General features: G+C 41.8%; 1 protein-coding gene across 4 annotated transcripts in view; it reads right to left on the minus strand.

The window, feature by feature from the left end:
* Positions 1 to 20,852, minus strand: part of PPP2R2B (protein phosphatase 2 regulatory subunit Bbeta) — a 474,274-nt gene that overhangs the window by 105,132 nt on the left and 348,290 nt on the right. For 3 of the 4 annotated variants that reach the window (XM_070374891.1, XM_070374892.1, XM_070374893.1), the window contains 2 exons: positions 19,962 to 20,127; positions 13,108 to 13,220 (listed from right to left, as the gene is read on the minus strand). In XM_070374891.1, the coding sequence (XP_070230992.1) occupies positions 13,108 to 13,220; positions 19,962 to 20,127 (279 nt within the window). Of the gene's footprint in view, positions 1 to 12,823; positions 13,033 to 13,107; positions 13,221 to 19,961; positions 20,128 to 20,852 lie in introns of those variants that run through there. The other variant, XM_070374894.1, reaches the window with a different exon arrangement.

Raw genomic sequence — 20,852 nt, forward strand, 5'->3', positions numbered from 1 at the left:
GTATCTGTGGGGACTGTCATTTGCTGTTAATAGTTTCTATCACATTTGAGAAGCCACAGATGCCTTCCAAAGGGGTTGGGAGCAAGGGACAAAGAAAAGTTGATCTTAAGCCAGGTATAGGATTGTGCTTATATTTACGTTTATCTTGAATCTAATTACTACGTGGTAAATGCAGCATAACAAAGGTCACTTTGAGATGAAAGAAAATATTTTATTGCCAGTGAAAATACTCTGAATCTAAGGCAGTTTCGGAGGCTCAGTGCAAACACACGTTCAAAATAAAGCAGAAGGGATGGCTGGATTTGCTCTTATCAAAACATAATGCTGCTTTGAATTTTTCCAAAATATTCATCAGACTTTCTGGAAACTCCTGGTGTCCAAATGAATGACAAGATGGGAAAGGAAAGGAGAAAGGTAATGACATATACTGAGCATCGGTGATAGTAAGGCATCCTGTCAGTACCATCAACACGTTACTCTAGTTTAGAGCATGACCTCTGTGAGGAGAATGCAAGACGCGTTCTATTTCACAGATGTTGGCTGAGATGTGGTCAGAGCTTGAGCCCTTTCTTGGAGGTTCTGTAACGTGCTGTTAAAGATCACAGACTCTGGAGTCATACTGCACCTGGTTGCAGTATGTGACTCTGCCTCTTAGTAGCTGTAGCCCATGGGCAAGTAGCTTCAGCTTTCTGAATCAAATCTACATGTCTGTAAAATGGGGATGAAAACAGTATTGAAGCCCATAGGACTGCTATCGGGCTGCAATGAGATGGGGCTTGCCTGTGCCTAGCAGGAGGCTAAAATGAGCCTGGCTTGTAGAAGAAACTCATACTAAATCATTCACTGCTTGTAAAGGCAACCAATCACACTGGATAACAGTGCTGCCCTCAGATTATTCTGTATAGAACCTTGAGGTAGGAAGAGGGAAGCAGGCAAAGAAAGAACTTACAAAATCAAATCAGAGACCTTTGGAGTTCTCCTCATCAGTCATTATGCCAATGGTCCTCAAGCCTAGCAGATATTCAGAACTGCCTGGAATATAGCCGAGAACTATGGGTAAATCTCTTGGCCCTGTGCTTGGAGATTCTGAATTGGCCAGCTGGGGATGATTTAAGACATTCTTAGAATCTGATGATCACCCAGATTGGATGAACCACGGTCTAAACCCATGCATCCTTTCTGCTCCAAATCCCTCCTCCCCACAACAAAACAGAAACCTCACCTGTGCCCAAGGTTCTAGCAACTTCTACCATCTACTTCACTGTTTTTTTTTTCTAGCCTCTGTTTACTCATATTTTGGTTTATATCAACTATTCAGATGAATATATCAGGCATTCTATTTTGCACAAGAGGCAGAATAGTAGAATGGATTTTTAGAATCATACAGACATGAATTCAAGTCCAAGTACTATTAACTAGTGTCTGACCTCAGGCAGGATATTTAACCAATCTGGCTTTGGGTCCCACATCTCTGAAATGAGGTTTATTTTAGTACCTACATGCATGTATGCATGCTCAGTTGTGTCCAACTCTTTTGCGACCCCATGGACTGTAGCCCTCCAGGCTCCTCTGTCCATGGGATTTTCCTGGCAAGAATATCGGAGTAGGTTGCCATTTCTTTCTCCAGGGTACCTTCCTGACCCAGGGATTGAACCTATGTCTCTGCATTGCAGGCAGATGTGAGCCACCCGGGAAGCCTATTTTAGTACTTACATTACAGGTTTACCTTGAAGATTAAAGTAGCCAAAGGAGCATCTCTGGAAGAGAGCAAATGTTAACAAGTGCCTGCTGCTCTTATTGTTATTTCAGTGGAAGTAGTTCCTTTGTCTCACTGAATATTAGCCAAAGAACAGGACAGGGACATCTACAACCATCACCCCCAAAAGGCAAATGTGTCAAAATACCAACGCTTGGTGGGGAGGGTAGTGCCTGAGATTCCTGTGGAGTGCTTTCTGATCCCATAAATGAAACCCCATGATACAGACCGACAGAATCAGATAATGATGGCAATCAATAACGATAACAGAAATGATTATTTATTTTCATAAACACAGAGTATGTGCATCCCGCTGAGTTACACACATCACATGCCAGCATCCACTTGCAGGGCAGTCAATCAATGGGGGATTGCAATATCCCCCCACGGAGACAGGAGGGAGGATGAGCGGAGGTTGAGAAATTACCCACCCCAGAGTGACACATTCACAAAGTTAATCTAATCCAGGGGCCGTCCGGGTGCCATTGTGAGCCTGTGAATATGGAACAGCCTTGATTGATTGTGCACTGCAGTAGCTAAATACTTCATTGTTACTTGCAACAAATATAAGGAAAGGAAGGCTGAAACTGTAAAAGGGTTGGCTCTAAAGCCCCCAGAGCAGCAACAAACCACAAAGTGAAGTCTATAAAAATTAAAAATGGGTAGGGGAAGACTGTATCTGTGTCCTAAGAAGCCTCTGTTGTCAAAGTGTAAGCCCAAAATGAAAACCTAAGGTGCTGATGGTGATCCTGCCTCAACCAATAATTTGCCCCGCCATGGGCCTGGGATTACCCATTCTCCCAGAGTGAGCATCACCACAGTTATCACAGGGGCAGCAAGAGAGCACAGAGGTTGTGTCTAGACAGAATGCATCTGATCCTCAGTTCTGCCTCCCAGAGCCTCCCAGTTCTTCCTCTTTTCTTGTGGAGATAATCATATCCAGGTTATCAGAAACAGGGAACTAACAGTGCATGTCCTGCTTGACTCCCAAGATCCTTGGAGCATTAAATGATTACCGTTTCCCGCCACTGCCTGCTCACTGCCCAGCATGAAAGACGCATCCTGCAAACTCTTTCCTAGTCTTACCCCTCTGTTCTTCCTCTGAACGACCATGGTGATCTCCTGTGCTTTTCTCTGGATGCTTACCTGATTTGGTGTTTCTCAAAGTCTGACCCAGGGATCACCTGTATCAGAATCCCCTGGGGGTGGTTTCTAGGAGGGAGCTGGTCAGTAACAACATTGGGTACGACTCAGACCTTTGTCCTTTGAGTGGCTCCATCTTGACAACTGAACTCGCACAGTGTGATAACCTAGTGATTGCACTGTTTTCATCAGTCACATTTTTACAAATAGGTAGACTCATTTATCGGAGAAGGTGATGGCACCCCACTCCAGTACTCTTGCCTGGAAAATCCCAAGGACGGAGGAGCCTGGTAGGCTGCAGTCCATGGGGTCGCGAAGAGTTGGACATGACTGAGCAACTTCCCTTTCTCCCTTTCCCTTTCAGACCTTTGTAACCAGAATTCCTAGTGCTGAGGCCAGTGACCGTGTTCTAAAATATATATACAAGTGACTGAGGGGCACTGTGCTTTGAAATCCACTGCTTGAAGTGATTTCAGGTTGTAGCCATCTGTAATGCTCCCCTCCTTGCCCGTGGATGGCAGCGTGCTTCACTCATCTTTGTAAGACCCACTTTGTAGTACGTACTTCATACAGTGCCTGGTGCATAGTAGGCACTCAATAAGTAGGATAACAAGATGAAAAGTCCTACGTGTCGATGTTATTATTCTCACTGTCGTCTAGATCAAGAACCACGCAATAAATAGTTCTGTATGATGGTGATTGGGCAGGAGCCATGGGATCAGACAGACCTGGGCTCTTTTCTGGGCTTTGCCACTTATCATCTATGAGGCCGATGCTTATCTCCCTGATCTCCTCTTTACACATCTATAAAATGGGCATGATGCATAAGCCACAGGACTGTGATGATGAACAAACTGTAAAATGTACATAAAACTGCTCAATGCAGAGTCTATCACTAGTAAGGGCTGAATCAACGCAGCTGCTTTTATTAGTAAGCTTAAACCAGTGGTTTGTTTAATCATTTCCCTAAAAAGCAGACCAGGCAGTTTAACTAGTTGCTTCACCAAAATGATCACTTTTGGGAAAAAAGTGTGTTTAGCCAACCTGTCGAATCCCATGACCTATTAGCAATAATCCTGAAGATTCAGAATTCAGAGCTGGTGAATCCCCACGTCTATTTGCCATGGTGCCTTAGACTATGGCCAGGAGGGTGTCTAAATTGCTACCAATGGGATGTGCAAACATCAAGGTCATTTCAGGTGGAAAATGTTAGTCCAGTAAAGTCACACAAATGTGTGTGTCCTTTCTTTAGCAAGTGGTATAGGGAAAGCTGGACTGCTGCTACTGCTGCTAAGTCGCTTCAGTCGTGTCCGACTCTGTGCGACCCCAAAGACGACAGCCCATCAGGCTCCACCTTCCCTGGGATTCTCCAGGCAAGAACACTGGAGTGGGTTGCCATTTCCTTCTCCAATGTATGAAAGTGAAAAGTGAAAGCGAAGTCGCTCAGTCTTCGACTTAGCGACCCCATGGACTGCAGCCTACCAGGCTCCTCTGTCCATGGGATTTTCCAGACAAGAGCTGGACAGCTGCATGTAAATCAATAAAGTTAGAATACATAAAGTTAGAATACACCCTCTTGCCATACACAAAAATAAACTCAAAATGGCTTAAAGACATGACACCATAAAACTCCTAGAAGAGATCACAGGCAAAACATTCTTTGGCATCTTTGGCATAAATCATACCAATGTTTTCTGAGGTCAGTCTCTCGAGGCAACAAAAACAAAAATAAATGGGACCAAATTAAGCATATATATACAAGCTTTTACATAGCAAAGGAAACCATAAACAAAACAAAAAGACAAACTTACAGAAAGGGACAAAATATTTGCAAATGATGGAACTGACCAGGGCTTAATTTCCAAAATATACAAACAGCTCATACAGCTCAACAACAAAAAATCAAACAACCCAATCCAAAAATGGACAGAAGACCGAAATAGACATTTCTCTCAAGAAGAAATATGGATGGCCAATAGGCACATAAAAAGATGCTCAATGTCTTTAATTATTAGAGAAATGAAAATGACAACTATAATGAGGTACTATCCCACATAGGTCAGAAAGGCCATCATCAAAAAATCTACAAATAATAAATGCTGAAGAGGAGGTGGAGAAAAGAGAACCCTCTTACACTGTTGGTGGGAACGTAAATTGATATAACACTTATGGAAAACATTATGGAGGTCCAGTAAAAAACTAAAAATAGGACTACCATATGACCCAGGAAGCCCATGTCTGGGCATATACCCGGAGAAAACCATAATTCAAAAGACACATGCACCCCAGTGTTCGCTGAAGTGCTATTTATAATAGCCAGGGCATGGAAGCAACCTAAGTATCCATCAACAGAGGAACGAATAAAGAAGATATATATATATATATATATATATATATATATATACACAAAGGGAGAAGGAAATGGCAACCCACTCCAGTATTCTAGTCTGGAGAATCCCAGGGACAGAGGAGCCTGGTGGGCCGCCGTCTATAGGGTTGCATAGAGTCGGACACGACTGAAGTGACTTAGCAGCAGCAGCAGCATATACACAATGGAATATAACATGTACACACAATGGTATACACACACACAATGGAATATTACTCAGCCATAAAAAGGAATAAATTGTGTCATTTGCAGAGCCATAGAGGGACCTAGAGAATGTTATATAGAGTGAAGTAAGTCAGAAAAATAAATATCATGTGTTAACACATATATTGGAATCTAGAAAAAATAGTACAGATAAACCTATTGGCAAAAGAAATAGAGACATAGACACAGAGAACAAACACATGGACATTTGATAGGGAAAGGAGATTGATAAATTAGAAGATTGGGATTGACATACATACACTGTATATAAAATAGATAATTAATGAGAACCTACTGTTAAGCACAGGGGGAAAAAAGGTACTATCTGTAGGACAAATATTAAATTAACCTTAAAAATGTATTTCAATATACAGTTCAGTTCAGTTCATTTCAGTCACTCAGTTGTGTCCGACTCTTTGCGACGCCATGAATTGCAGCACGCCAGGCTTCCCTGTCCATCACCAACTCCCAGAGTTCACCCAGACTCACGTCCATCAAATCAGTGATGCCATCCAGTCATCTCATCCTCTGTCGTCCCCTTCTCCTCCTGCCCCCAATCCCTCCCAGCATCAGTGTCTTTTCCAAGGAATCAACTCTTCACATGAGGTGGCCAAAGTACTGGAGTTTCAGCTTTAGCATCAGTCCTTCCAAAGAACAACCAGGACTGATCTCCTTTAGAATGGACTGGTTGGATCTCCTTGCAGTCCAAGGGACTCTCAAGAGTCTTCTCCAACACCACAGTTCAAAAGCATAAATATACAGTAAGTGCAGACAGATATTGTTTGACTCCACTTATACGAGGTATGGATGGAATAGAATATTAGTCATGAAAAAGAACAAAATAATGCCATTTGCAGCAACATGGATGTATCTAGAGACTATGTGAAGTAAATCAGAAAGAGAAAGATGAATACCACATGATATCACTTACGTATAGAATCTAAAATATGACACATATGAACCTATCTATGAAAAAGAAATGACGTAGAGAATGGATTGGTGGTTGCTAAGGGTAGAGGTTTGGGAGACAGCTGCAGTGGGAGGTGGGTTAGCAGATATAAGATTTTATTTATGGAATGGATAAACAGCAAGGTCCTATTGTATAGCACAGAGAACTATACTCAATATCCTATGATAGACCATAATGGGAAAGAATATAGAAAAAAGAACGTATATATAACTGAATCACTTTGTTGTTCAGCAGTAACTAATACAACATTGTAAATCAGATATATTCAATAAAAAATTAAAGAATGTGTGCATGCTGAACTGACAGAACTAGTCACGAGCAGAAGGCACATGTGTAAAAACATGATATAATTAACTTTTATTCTAAAAAATAGCGCATCTATTGTATGCTCACCTTTCGGCAGAAAAGCCTTTGCAGCCATCACCCTTGCCCTTCACTTCCCCCAAAATGTAGCTCATACATTAAGAAAGCTTTGCCAAAGAATTTCAAGAGTCCCAAATAATGAAATCCCCCTGCTCTGAAACCATGAATTAGTATTTTCTTAGGATGCAGCTGTAGGGAATCATAATGAAAAGCATCAGATTTGGGGTCAGATGGACTAGGTTCAAATCCCAGCGCCGCCACTTTCTATCCTTGAGATTTTGAGCAAACATTTACTGAGTACCCAGCACGTGCCTGAGCTACAGGAGAGAAGACGCGTGGTTCCTGCTTTCACGGAGCCTACGTTTTAGGGAAGTGGGAGGGGAGGCCCACAGTGGACAAATGATACACCTGGCCAGGAAAAACGCTAAGACTAAAGGGGCAGTGGTTTTGGTGGGAATGTAAATTGGTACAGCCACCTATAGAAGACAGAATGGAGGTTCCTTACAGAACTAAAAATAGAAATGCTATATGATTCTGCAATCCCAGTCCTGGGCACATATCCATACAAAACTGTAATTCAAAAAGATATATGCACTGCAGACTCCTTTTTTAAAAACATTTATTCTATTAAGGCACTTGTTTATCTTTATTGATGCACAGCTAATTTACTATGTGTTGGTTTCTGCTGTGCAGCAAGGTGATTCAGTTATACATACTATACATTTTTTTGTATTCTTTTCCATCATGGTTTTTCAGAGGATACTGAGTACAGCTCCCTGTGCTATTATATAGTAGGACCTTGCTGTTTTACCCCTTACTTTTTGAAGTAGTATTTCCACACCCATGGGTCTTCTGTCTGCTTTCTAGGGCTCAACACTGAAACCTTCTCATAGGCTACAAGAACTTCAGTGCTACTGTGCTTATCTAAACTCTACCCAGCCTCCAGAAGTTAACATAATATTATAATATTCACCATAAGAGAGAATTATAAGAAGAAACAAAGAAAAAAGGGGCAGGGTAAGAATACTGAGAGTGAATGGGAAGATGTGAGTGTGCTGTTTTTCTTACAGAATTCTAGGACAGTTTCTCTGAGAAGGTGGCACTTGAGCAGAGAAATGAAGGAGTGAGGCTCTGGATGATCCAGAAAGGATAACAGAACCTACTGAGAGAGTCGCTGTTAGGACAAGATGATACAAGGATATATGATCCACCATCTGGCCTGTAATAAGCACACAATGAATGTGGCTATTATTATTATTATTATTAGCTATAAGGAATATCCATTAGAAAGCATGAGTTCCTTACATCCCCTTCATTTTGCAGGGGGCTGGTTATGGCAAGTCACAGGTTGGGAGCCCACACCTTCCAGACTTAATATTTATATCATAACTGGTTCAAAAGCACATTTCCACCTGGCCTGAGTTTCCTCAGCAGCTGAGCCTAATGAGGGAAATAATAACTCCAGGTTCATTCTGCACGGACACATGCGCTAAGTGTGATTTCTCACCGCCCAGCTCCCCTCCTGGGCTAATTAAATTACTTCAACTGTGAGTTTCTGTTGCCAAGAAAGGGCCTCCTAGCTGTGGGCTTTGGGAAGTTGAAAAGAAGGGCATGGAGACTCCTGCTAACTAGAACTATGTAAGACCTCAAGGTGAGGTCAGAGGTCTGGAAATGTGTGTGCATGTGCGGATGAGAGAGGAGAAAGGGAGAGAGAGACACACACACACAATAACAGCACTGATTATTAAGCAAACCACTTAAAGGCCCAGTGTCCGTGTCCAAGTTGAAGAGTCATAGCTCCTGATCTTTAGTCCCAGCTTGGAAGTACCTGGGTGACAGACACTGGGTAAGTCATTTCCCTCTCTGAGGCAACATCAGGTTGAAGGGTTCAGAGCCCTGTAGATCAGGGTTTGATGCTTAGCCTTGCCTGGTCTTGGACGTCTTACTGAAACTCTGTGAAGCTCACAGGTCCAGCGGAATTTAACAGTGAACTGTACCCCATGAAGTAGCCAATGCAGATACAGTGTACAACATGGCATACGGTCAGTGCACAAGAAATACTAGCTCCCAGCATCTCCACCTGCCAAATACCAGTCCTGCCTTCCCCACTGACTGGTCTGAAGACGAATCAGGGAATTAGGTAGGTAAACAATTTGTGATAAAAATGGTATTTTACAGCTTATAAGGTATTATTATTAAACTCTCATCATGATTATTACTTTGAATGTTATAATACTTAGTAGGAGATACAGGGTTCATAGAAGTGCTTCTCATAGTCTCTGTGGGTAATGAGTGAGTGGATTTGAAAGGTTATCTTGCGTGAAAAAAGGAAAAAAAAAAAAACCACACTCGTACTTTGAAAAGCTGAGCCTCCCAGCACTGAAACATAGCAGGTTCATTACTCAGTGAGGATTAATTAGCTGTCGGGTATTATTAAATATTCTCACTCTCAAAATCCACGTAGAACTGGAAACTATGAAAGTGAACGAGAGGTAATCACAGGACAGGGAAGGGGAAAAAAAGCCACAATTGCTGGCAATGAAAATTTCAAGAGCAGAGCATGTTAGTAAATTATGGTCTGATTAATATCACATCAGCTTATTCTCTGTTTGGAGTCACTGTTCTGAAACAATGGTTTTCAGGGTTGCCTGGTGTTTCTTCTTCTACCACTGGAATCAGAGAGAAAGAAGGCTGGCCTTTTCAGTGTTTGCACTGAAAGAATGCCGGAGTGTGGATATTTACACTGAAATGAGGATACTGGAAAGCCTAGGAAGGTAGACGAGAGTTTTACAATATGATAATGAATGCATTTCGTGAATTGGTATATTAACTGTTGAGATGATCGAAAAGTAACAGAGGCTCATAAAAAACTAAAGCCTGGAAGAGCCTTAAAGATGCTAAAAGTCCAGGGATAACAGATCCCTTTGTCTCAATCACCAGGGGCTCATGATAAAAATACTAATCCCTCTGGACCCCTCAATTTGCTGCAGAGGATCACTGGGACTGAGTCCTGGGAATCTCCATTTATAACTGGCTCCATTTATAATGGTTGCAAGACCACTGCCGTTGTGCAGTCCTCTGTTCAGTAGCTTAGAAACTAAGTGTGGAGAGAAGAAATGTGATTCATTGGCCCAGGGTAGTTCACCGGCCCACAGAGAGTTAATAAGACACAAGAACCAGAACTGGGGTTTTCTAAGTCCCAGCCACCTGTCAGGGTCTCATTCCACGTTTGATATGTATAAATCCACTTTATAACATTGCTGTGTCATTCTGGGGACAATCTCTGTGCAAGTGAAATTTACAGAGTCATTCTCTCCTCTTTATCATGCGAATGGAATTCTCCTAGAGGCTAAACAGATGTATGAAATCTCACTGGATGCATGGATAGCTGGAATCCATAGTGGAGCCTGGAGGTGGCACCTGAGAAACTCCATCCACAAAGTGAACAAGGGCAAGGTAACATCTGGGCAGAAGTTCACATTATAAACTCCCCAGTGGCCCCCTGATCCATTTCCCGCATAGGACTGCAAAGTCCTGAGGGGTGAAATGCTGTCTTACTCTTTCTGTATCACCAGCACTGTGCTTGCCACTTAGTAAACATCAGTCAATACCTTAAGCAGTGATGACAACAGTATAAAAATTATACGAAAAGGAAAATAGGAATTTTCTCAAACATGTAGACGACCTACTATCACTAGGAGGTAATCAGTTCAGTTCAGTCGCCCAGTCATGTTCGACTCTTTGCGACCCCATGAATTGCAGTACACCAGGCCTCCCTGTCCATCACCAACTCCCAGAGTCCACCCAAACCCATGTCCATTGAGTCAGTGATGCCATCCAACCATCTCATCCTCTATTGTCCCCTTCTCCTCCTGCCCTCAATCTTTCCCAGCATCAGGGTCTTTTCAAATGAGTCAGCTCTCCGCATCAGGTGGCCAAAGTATTGGAGTTTCAGCTTCAACATCAGTCCCTCTAAAGAACACCCAGGATTGATCTCCTTTAGGATGGACTGGTTAGATCTCCTTGCAGTCCAAAGGACTCTCATGAGTCTTTTACAACACCACAGTTCAAAAGCATCAATTCTTCAGCTCTCAGCTTTCTTTACAGTCCAACTCTCATATCCATACATGACCACTGGAAAAACCATAGCCTTGACTAGATGGACCTTTGTTGGCAAAGTAATGTCTCTGCTTTTTAATATGCTGTCTAGGTTGGTCATAACCTTCCTTCCAAGGAGCAAGCGTCTTTTAATTTCATGGCTGCAGTCACCATCTGCAGTGATTTTGGAGCCCATGAAAATGCTGCTGATGAGAGCAATACTAAACCATCAATACTGAATCCTCACAACAATCCCAGGAAGTAGTGATCATCCCTCATCCCTGTTGTGCAGATACGATATGGCAGGCACGAGGTGCTTAAGTCATGTGTCCAAGGCCCCAGCCAGAGAGGAATGGAGCCAGAATTCTATCTCAGGACAGACCAACTCAATGTTCATACTCTTCACTACTCTGCCTTTGGGTCTCCAAAACCTCTGAGCAGTTAGAGCATTGACCCAGTCTGATAAGGTGGATGTCCATGGCCATTCTCCATGTTGAAGGCACAGGCAGACAGGAGGAAACAGTTTGTTGGCCCAGAATGTTTCTGGCCCACCAATGTTTGTTGGCCCAGAAGAAGCTCAATGGAAGAGCAGGTATCAACCACTACTGCATACACATGCAACAGCCCAGGTCTACAGGCAGCAAAGAGTCTGTGCTCAAAAAGCATCTGCTGAATAACAGATGAGCAAGTGAATGAATGAATGAACAAACCAACAAGCCAGATAATCATGGAACTCAGTGATCATTCAGTTCCCACATCTGTCTCTAAACACAGGGAAACAACCTCTTTTTCCCACAAGTACTTCTGTGTCTGGGCTTCCTATGTGGATCATTGGTAAAGAATCTGTGTGCCAATGCAGGAGACATGGCTTTGACCCTTGGGTCGCGAAGATCCCCTGGAGAAGGGAATGGCAACCCACTCCAGTATTCTTCCCTGGAAAATTCCATGGGCAGAGGAGCCTGGCAGTCTACAGTCCATGGAGTTGCAAAAAGAGTTGGACATGAATTAGCTACTAAACAACAACTTCTACATCTCTTTTCCTAGGTTTTGGTCTTTAGTACAGCTGCTGGCATCTGAAAGCACATATTTTACCCAATTCAGGAAGTTGCCTGGAGCCAGGGCTGGTCTCAAAACCTGCCTGCTATAACATTCACATTGAGCACTCCAAAACTAGTCATCACCCAGTCCTAAATCATTTTACTCTTTATCTAAAGGGCTATCCTTTAAAAGTCAGCTTTTAGAAATCCGTTTCTAACACCATTTCCCTGCCAGACCTATCCTGGTATCCCAGAACCAAACATAACTTCTTTCTCCTTTGATCAAACTGCAGCTCTGACTCTCACTGCATTTATCTCACTCTGTGTAGTGTTATAAATATTTACATACTAGTCCTACACATCCTCTCTTCTTACCAGACTGTGCACATCTGAATGGCAGGGAGGAAGCTACCTAGACTAAGAATAGAGATCATTTCTGGAGTACCAGCCATGGAGTAAGGGCTTTCCATCCATACTGCATTTTAGCCTTAGAAGTCCACACACGGTGAGGCACTAGGCTCACTGTTTTACAGACAGAGAGACGAAAAATAACTTGCATGACTGAAGTCCAGAAAGAGAATGTGACAGGAAATGCTACTTAATACTCTGCAATGGGCTATATGAGCAAAGAATCTAAAAAAAGGATGGATATATGTATAACAGATTCACTTTGCTGTACACTTGAAGCTAACACAACATTGTAAGTCAATTATACTCCAATAAAAATTAAACAAAAATTGAAAAAGGAACGTGACTATGTATGTGGCAGAATTCAAATCCAGGCCTGTGCCTGTTTGATTTAAAAGTTCATGTCCTGCATCACAAGATTCCAACTTCCCATATGAGTAGTCCCATCCCTGTACCTTGAAGATGCTCAAGACGCTTTTGATGAAGGGAACAGGCTGAGGTCCTGTGGGCAAGGCCTTGGTGACAAAAGGAAATGTGTGGCCTTATAGTCATCACAGTATGGTGCCTTCTTGCTCCTTCATCTGCCACCAGAGACTCATGTAGCCTGGGCTCCTGCCTGATCTCCCTCCCTCACCCCTGAGGCTCGTAACCTTCAATAGCAGCCAGTGTGTGGCCAGACTTCCCCTGACCCTTCCCCTGACCCTGGTTGCCAAGGAAACCGAAATACAGCTGTGCTCACCCGCAAGGTGGTGATGGTGGCAGGATCTCGCAGCCGGCCCTCCTCATCTTTCAGATTGTAGCCTTCTGGCCTCTTATCACGCTCGCTGACTTTCCACAGCTTCACAGTTTTATCTGTGGAGCAAACCACAATGACAGTGAGAGTAAGCTCATAAAGAAGTCTATTGTTTTTTTTTTTTTTTTTTGCAGGATGGGGTAGGGGTGGTGGGGTAGGGAAAAGTGGAGGTCAGTGGACGGGACTGCTATGGAAGCTGGCTCACGTCAAGGACTACAGTGTGCACGTCTCAAGGTCTTTGAGGGCAGAGTTCATGCTTCCAAAGAAATCCATTTATTGTGCTAAGCGAAATGGCTTCCCTGACAATGGACTGTTAAAGCTATAGCTTACACATTAATTGGGTTCATTCAATAAAAATATGCCCTGAACCTTGAATAAGAGTAGCCACAACATGTATAGAATTAAAGATATAACCATGTTCGCACTTGCCATGGAGAATTTATTCAGTGTTCACAATAACCCTGAGACGTAAGTCCAATGATTGCATCCCCCCTCACTAACACTGTCCCTAGCATGACCCAAAAGGCCCTCCATGACCTGCACCCTAGGGCCTCACGCTGTATGGCCTCACTGTCCACCCTACTCCCTGCCACCTCTTGTATTTCTGCCACCTGGCTTCCTTACAGCTCCCTGTATGGGCTAACCCTACTCCTGCCTTTTGCACTAGCTTTTGCACTAGCTGTGCCTTCTGCCAGGAAAGCCCTTTACCCTCTTTTCACAAGATTTGTTCCTTCACTTTGCTCTGTTTATGTCCCAACTTCAGAGGAGCCTTTCCTAATTAACCTACAGAAAGATGTTTCCCTCACCATTCTCCATCCCCTCTTCCTAGTTTATTTTTCTTCAGAGTACACTTTACTACCTAGCAACTTCGTTATCCTGCCTTCCTCACTAGAACATAAAATCATCGAAGATAGGGATTCAGTCTTTCGTGTTCCTAAGTACACCTTCAAGCACCTATGACGGTTGTCATTCAGTTGCTCAGTTATGTCTGACTCTGCAACCCTATAGACTGCAGCACGCCAGGCTTCCCTGTCCTTCACTATCTCCCGGAGTTTGCTCAAACTCGTGTCCATTAAGCTGGTGATGCCATCCAACCATCTTGGATGTTCAACAAATACTGCGGTGGATGAATGAATGCATCTCATGTATACAGTGCATCTTGCTAGCAGTACTCAGGGAAGTAACATGAGAAGGAGATTCATCTGAATGCTTTCCTCTTGCAGTCTCTCTTCTGAGTCCCCTGCTGGAAGTGACTTTTCTCACCTTTATACTGTCCCAGGACTTTACACCACTTCCTGACCCCTGTCATTCTCTATAGCAAATGAAACAGAGGTGAGGACTTGAATGCTCATGGGAGGTAGTCAGTGCCAGGGGAATGAGTGAAAGTGCTGGGGTCTCAGGGGAGCTGGAGGTGGCACGCCCTATTTGCAGGCCTTCCATTCTTTTTTTTTTTTTAAGTAGAGTTGACTTACAATGTTGTGTTAGTTTCAGGTGTACAGCACAGTGATTTAGTCATATATATATATATTCTTTTACAGATTCTCTTCCCTCATAGGTTATTACAAAATGTTGAGTATAGTTTCCTGTGCTGTACAGTAGGTCCTTGTTTGCTACCCATTTAATATATAGTAGTGTGCATGTGTTAATCCATTTTTTAAGGAAACAGATTTGGGTCAAATAGATCATGCCTGTGACTGCATGCCTTTGTAGGCCTTCCTTATCAGATGCTGCGTTCGCTATCTATTCTCATTTTTCTCCATGATGGCAGATGGCAGGGACTCCATCGCCTCCTCTGTGTCTTGCTCTGTGCTTGCACAGGGTGGCTTTGAAAGCAGACAACCTTGGGCCACATTCCCACTCCAACTCCAGCCACCCTGTGGCCAGGGACTGGGGTCCCCACGCAGTAGGTGCCTAACTGGTCTTGGAGTGACACGCAAATGAGAGTAGCAGACAGGGCAGGGAAAGGGGCCGAACAGCCAGTTCAGTTTGAATTGCAGAAACAGGAGTAATTTTTTTAGTATAAGTATGTCCCTAATAGTCCAATCTTACAGACAGAGATACTTAACTTCTCTATGCCTCAGTTTCTTTATTTGTAAACTGGGGAAAGCAAATGTCTTTCTCATGGGACTCTTTGAGGATTAAATGGAAGACTGCATGTAGAGAGTTTAACCCAGTGTTGGGTTTCTAATGGAGAAGGCAATGGCACCCCACTCCAGTACTCTTGCCTGGAAAATCCCATGGATGGAGGAGCCTGGTGGGCTGCAATCCATGGGGTCGCTAAGAGTCGGACATGACTGAGCGACTAATAATGGCTCACAGATGGCGGCTATTGTTGGCATGAGGAAACTGGGCAACCATTCTGCAATAATAAGATGTTGCTGATAGCATGAGCTGCATCCCATGATGACATCAGCACATCCTATTTCCTCTCCGCAAGGCTCTGCAGAGGGGAGGAAAGCCGCCCCTTTCCCCTGCCTGTGTTAGGATTCCCTAGTTTCTCTGCTCCTCACCTCCCTCCTCCATCTTCCCTCTGCAAGTGCCCTGTCCTCAGCAGTCTGAAGAGCACCAACCGCATGGTGAAGTGGGCTTCCTGCCATAATCTGGCTATTCTAACAGAGAAGGGCCCCCGCTTCCTAACATGTGAGCATCACGCAGGCTGGTTGTGTCTACTGGTACTCCTGTCAAGTCTGCTAAGGGTACGATCTGTGCTTTCAGCCCAGCTTGTACTAGGACAGAAGGCAAAGAAGCCTCTCCTAGATGCTGGGTTGAATTTAGAACTTTCTATTCAATGCTCTTCTGGTCCTCCCCTTCCCGAATACAGACTGCATAATGACCTGCTTTTTAAGGTGGGAAAATGAAACTTGGGACATATTTATATAGTCACTTGATTAACTACTAATCAGAGATCAGAGTAGATTAGCTACTAGAGCTTGCTGCTACTGCTGCTAAGTCACGTCAGTCGTGTCTGACTCTGTGCGACCCCGTAGACAGCAGCCCACCAGGCTCCCCCGTCCCTGGGATTCTCCACGCAAGAACACTGGAGTGGGTTTCCATTTCCTTCTCCAATGCATGAAAGTGAAAAGTGAAAGTGAAGTCGCTCAGTCATGTTCCACTCTTCGAGACCCCACGGACTGCAGCCTACCAGGCTCCTCCATCCATGGGATTTTCCAGTCAAGAGTACTGGAGTGGGTTGCCATTGCCTTCTCCTAGAGCTTAGAGGAACCCGAATCAGTGAATCCTAGTACCAATTATTTTCTATTGCTTGGCTTTGGAATGTATTCTATTCTAATGGCAAGACAATTCTCATATTTTTCTTATTATGAATGATAAATTACTATACTGAGAAAGACAGAAATTAGAGGTAAAACATAAAGAATAAAAATTCTTAAAATCCCTGGAGTCCAGGACCACCATCATTAACCACCATTATCAACAGTTTACAATTCAGTTAATAATACAGTCACAGTATTTTTCTATGCATTTTTTGAAGAGGGGTACAAACCTATAATAATATCACATACATAGATTTATATTTCTCATTTTATTGTAAAACTGGTACATAGAATTGTAGAAAATGAATATAAAAGTAAAAAAATAAAATAAAACTTTCTCGATTCCACTAGACAAAAACAACTATTATGAAAATTTTGTGTATATCCTTATATTATATATATTATTGGATGTGGAATTACATAACTGTTTTTAATAAATGTAACATACTATACACAGCTTATACTATGCCTTTCCCCCAGTCATTTATCTATTTATACCAACATCTATCTCCACATAATGTATAACTGAGAATTAGTTAAAGGTCTAGGAATGGGAGACATTAATAAACTATAGAAAAGTCATACAATGGAATACTATTCAGTCATTGAAAATGTTACAGTATTTTAGGAGAAATACTTCACAATTACAAAGGTATTCCTGTTACTAAGTGTTATATTATTAAATTAAAAATCTGGTTGCAAAGTTATACAATATGTCTCACTTTTGGTAAGAAACAGATTTATCCATGTCACTTTGCTATTCCTTTTAAAAAGCCATTAATAGTGGTTCTCTCTATATAGGAATACTTTCCTTATCTTCACTCTGCTTCTCTGAATTTTCTAAATTTTTTACAGTGAACAATTATTACTTTCATAGCATGAAAAGCAAGTTTAGTATACATTTTCATCTGATCATAGGTATTATGATAGAAGGAGACATCTCAGTAAAGTAAATGTGTCTTCAGCTGGTAAATAATTTTAAGGTCTAGCTTCACAACTGAATGTTGGTTTTATTTTTCATTAAAAACTGTAAAGCTGGGACTGTATTCTAGCAGAAGATTAAAAACTGTACCCAGCTATAATGAGATAAGCACAATTTTTTTTCAAGATAATTGATGGTGAATTCAATTCAATTCCCCATGGTTAGGATGCCTGGAGTCATTCTTGACTTTATTATCACAGTTTTTCTTGACTCAGTATCTTGAAGCTTTGTGGATAAAAAAGTCTGAGAAACATGTGGCTGATACCGTGAGTAATGGCTTTTTCTTCCTTTCGGCTGGCTCTCTGAGTAGTTTATCATTACTTGTGGCACCTTTAAGCACAATCTTATCATCTATCTTCATTTTCTCTTTTGTACAGTAATTCCGATTGTCTTCCATTAATTTCTGCATGTTAACCTATTTGGCTTAAGGGGAATTCTCAACCTCAATATTAGTATAAAAAAGAAAATCACATATGAGCATGGGGATTTGTCTTCTAAGAATCATTTTGAGATGCTGGTGGCATATGAAATAGCATCCCAAATGGGAAGATAATATCCTTGTTAATCAAAAAACTATTTAAAAACTCAATTAACAGAACATGATGCTATATAATTAATCTTCATTGCATTTCACTGGTTTCTTCCCCATCCCCCCACAAAGTAGTTAATATGCCTTTTACGTCTTTAACTTTTATTATAATAATCAATAGGCTAAATTTCACAATACAAAGCTAGCCTAGAGAAGATAATCAGATACTTTTTCTCTGCCTGAAGTAATTAAGTCAAAATCATCAGAAGTTTCTTCCATTCTAAGTTGTGTTGAGTCTATTGAGCGTTTGAGTAAAGCTTACACAAAACTAAAAGAGAAGAACTTGAAACACATTCACTTTTGGGATATTAAGATCAGAAGATCTCCTGGAGAAGGGAATGACAACCCACTCCAGTACTTCTGCGTGGAGAATCCCACAGACAGAGGAGCCTGGTGGACTACAGTCCATGGGGTCCCAAAGAGTTGGACACAACTGAACAACTAACACAAAAATGTAAACAAAACAATAAATACAGTTATGAGGAAGAATTAAATTACTTGGAATCTGGAGGAACAGATGAGTGCAGATCTGGTCATGTTGAGATAAGCTATGCTTGAATAACCCTACGCCGGCTATTTCAGAACCATTACTTTATAGATTTATACACTGGCTTCTTACATTTGAGGGATTTGGGGGATTCATATACATTAAAAACTTTCCCTCTTTTACCATAATATTAAAATAAAAATTGTAAGAACTTAGAAAATGAAAACAGTAAAAGTAACAAATTGACAAGTCACTCATAATGCATAAGATTACTCATGAAAAATCTTTCAGTGTGTTTCATTCCAGTCTTTAAAAATGTTAATATAGGCTTGATCATTGTATATACACAGTCTGCATTATGTTTTATCTTGACATATGAGCATTACCCTTTCTTAATAAGTGCTGGAGATAGGCAAAAAGCAAACCCAATGTTTCTTGATTTATGCTTAAATGTATACTCCTCAAAGACTCACACAGAGGATGATGAAATAAGCCTCTCTCCAGCTTATTTGTTTGGCAGAGGGTGTTTAATTTATGTGTACTAATCCTCTTGTTATGCTATTCAATTAGCACCCTTTTGTATTTGATTTTATTCTGAATTGTTTTGAGCATAGATGGCTTCTTTCAAGTAGGATATTAAAAACCTTTAGAGTTGGTAATTCCACTGTATAAAGGCTTAAAGATTAGTATAGAATTGAGTTCTCTATGCAACCCCTAAAATCCTGTCTCTCTGATCCATTTATATCAATTCCTCCCCAAACCAATAAATGATGTAAGAAAAGTGTGGAGGGAAGAAGAGAAGAAACCATTATTACTTGATCCATTTTTTTGATGGCATCCCTGGGTTGGGAAGATTCCCTGGAGAAGGGAATGGCTACCAACCCCAGTATTCTTGCCTGGAGAATTCTATGGAGAGAGGAGTCTTGCGGACTATAGTCCATGGAGTCTCAAAGAGTTGGACACGACTGAGTGACTTTCACTTTCTCTACTTTCCTTCCTCTCTTCTTGACCTACGTTCCTAGTAGAGAGCTTGCTTGTGTCAAAGACATCTGCTTTCCAAACTCCCATATATATTCAGGGATTAATAACTTCCATCGAGTGTGCCAAACATATAGGGACAGCATGTTTTGTTTCCTGAAACGTGTTCCCACAATAACATTCGGTGAATCTTAAGACAGGAAGTCACATTCCAAAAACACCTGGAAATAATCTGCATTTGTCAAAAACTACAGATAACAAGTCTCACAGAATTCGGTCATAAATTTGTTATTTTTTAAAAAAGAGTAAGTACAATTTACTGAGTTTCTATTCTCAGTCAGGCATTCTGCTAAGCATCTTGCAAGTATGATTTCTACGTTTTTCAACAGCCTGCAAGGTGAAAAGGAAAATGGAGGCTAAGAGAGATTGAAATATATAGTTTGCTGACTATATCTCTGAAAACACCAAACAAGGTAAGTCACCTTCACATACCATTAGTAGACAGAAGGAAGTAGGCTGCATTCTGCTGAGGGAGCCATCTTATTTTATTGATTTTTTCTTCTATTTCTAAACTTTTCAGGTAATCGAACTCGGGTTCATGGCTCTGGAATGTGCTGTAAACATTGTATTCACCCCTACGATGAACCTGGTTTTTACTCTGTAAGAAGGGAAAAAACACACACACCAAAGATTAAATCACGTAAACCAACTGAAAATTCACCAGTCCCTTCTTTTTTTGAGCAGGATCATGAGAGGTGGGACAGGCAGACCATGTCCGAGTGGGCTGAGGGCAGGACTATGCTGACCACAGGTTCCTCTTTAGCTCAGTGGCCTCATGCCATTTGATTGTGCACCCCTGGTGGTAAATACTGGCACCTCCAATATTTACATACTTTTATTTATAAATTATATACACAAACTGCTGCATGGACATAGGGTGTACATCATAAAATATATGTAGAAATGCAAGTTGAAGTAGGACACGAGTTTTTTTTTAGGTGACTGTGTTACATGGCATGCAGAACTTCCTAGGCCAGGAATCGAACTCACACCCTCTGCAGTGGAAGCATGGAGTCTTAACCAGTGGACCACCAGGCAAGTCCCAACAACATGATTTTAAAATCAATAGATATTATAATATTTTCTGTCTAATGGATGTCTTAGACGCCCTTAGGAGTGAGTCATCCGATGCTGATGTCCATATAGATGCATATCAATCCTTTACAAAGAACACAGAACTGTAGCATCTGCACTCCTCACTGGCCTTTTATAACTCATCAGATCTTCCCAGAATCTCTGAGAGGTGCCCAGGGCAGGGAAATGGGCCAAACAGGCTCAGAGATATTAAAGTGACACACAGCTTATTAGGATCAGATCTCTCCC

Source organism: Bos mutus, chromosome 7, assembly GCF_027580195.1.
Source record: "Bos mutus isolate GX-2022 chromosome 7, NWIPB_WYAK_1.1, whole genome shotgun sequence".
Classification (NCBI taxonomy): domain Eukaryota; kingdom Metazoa; phylum Chordata; class Mammalia; order Artiodactyla; family Bovidae; genus Bos; species Bos mutus.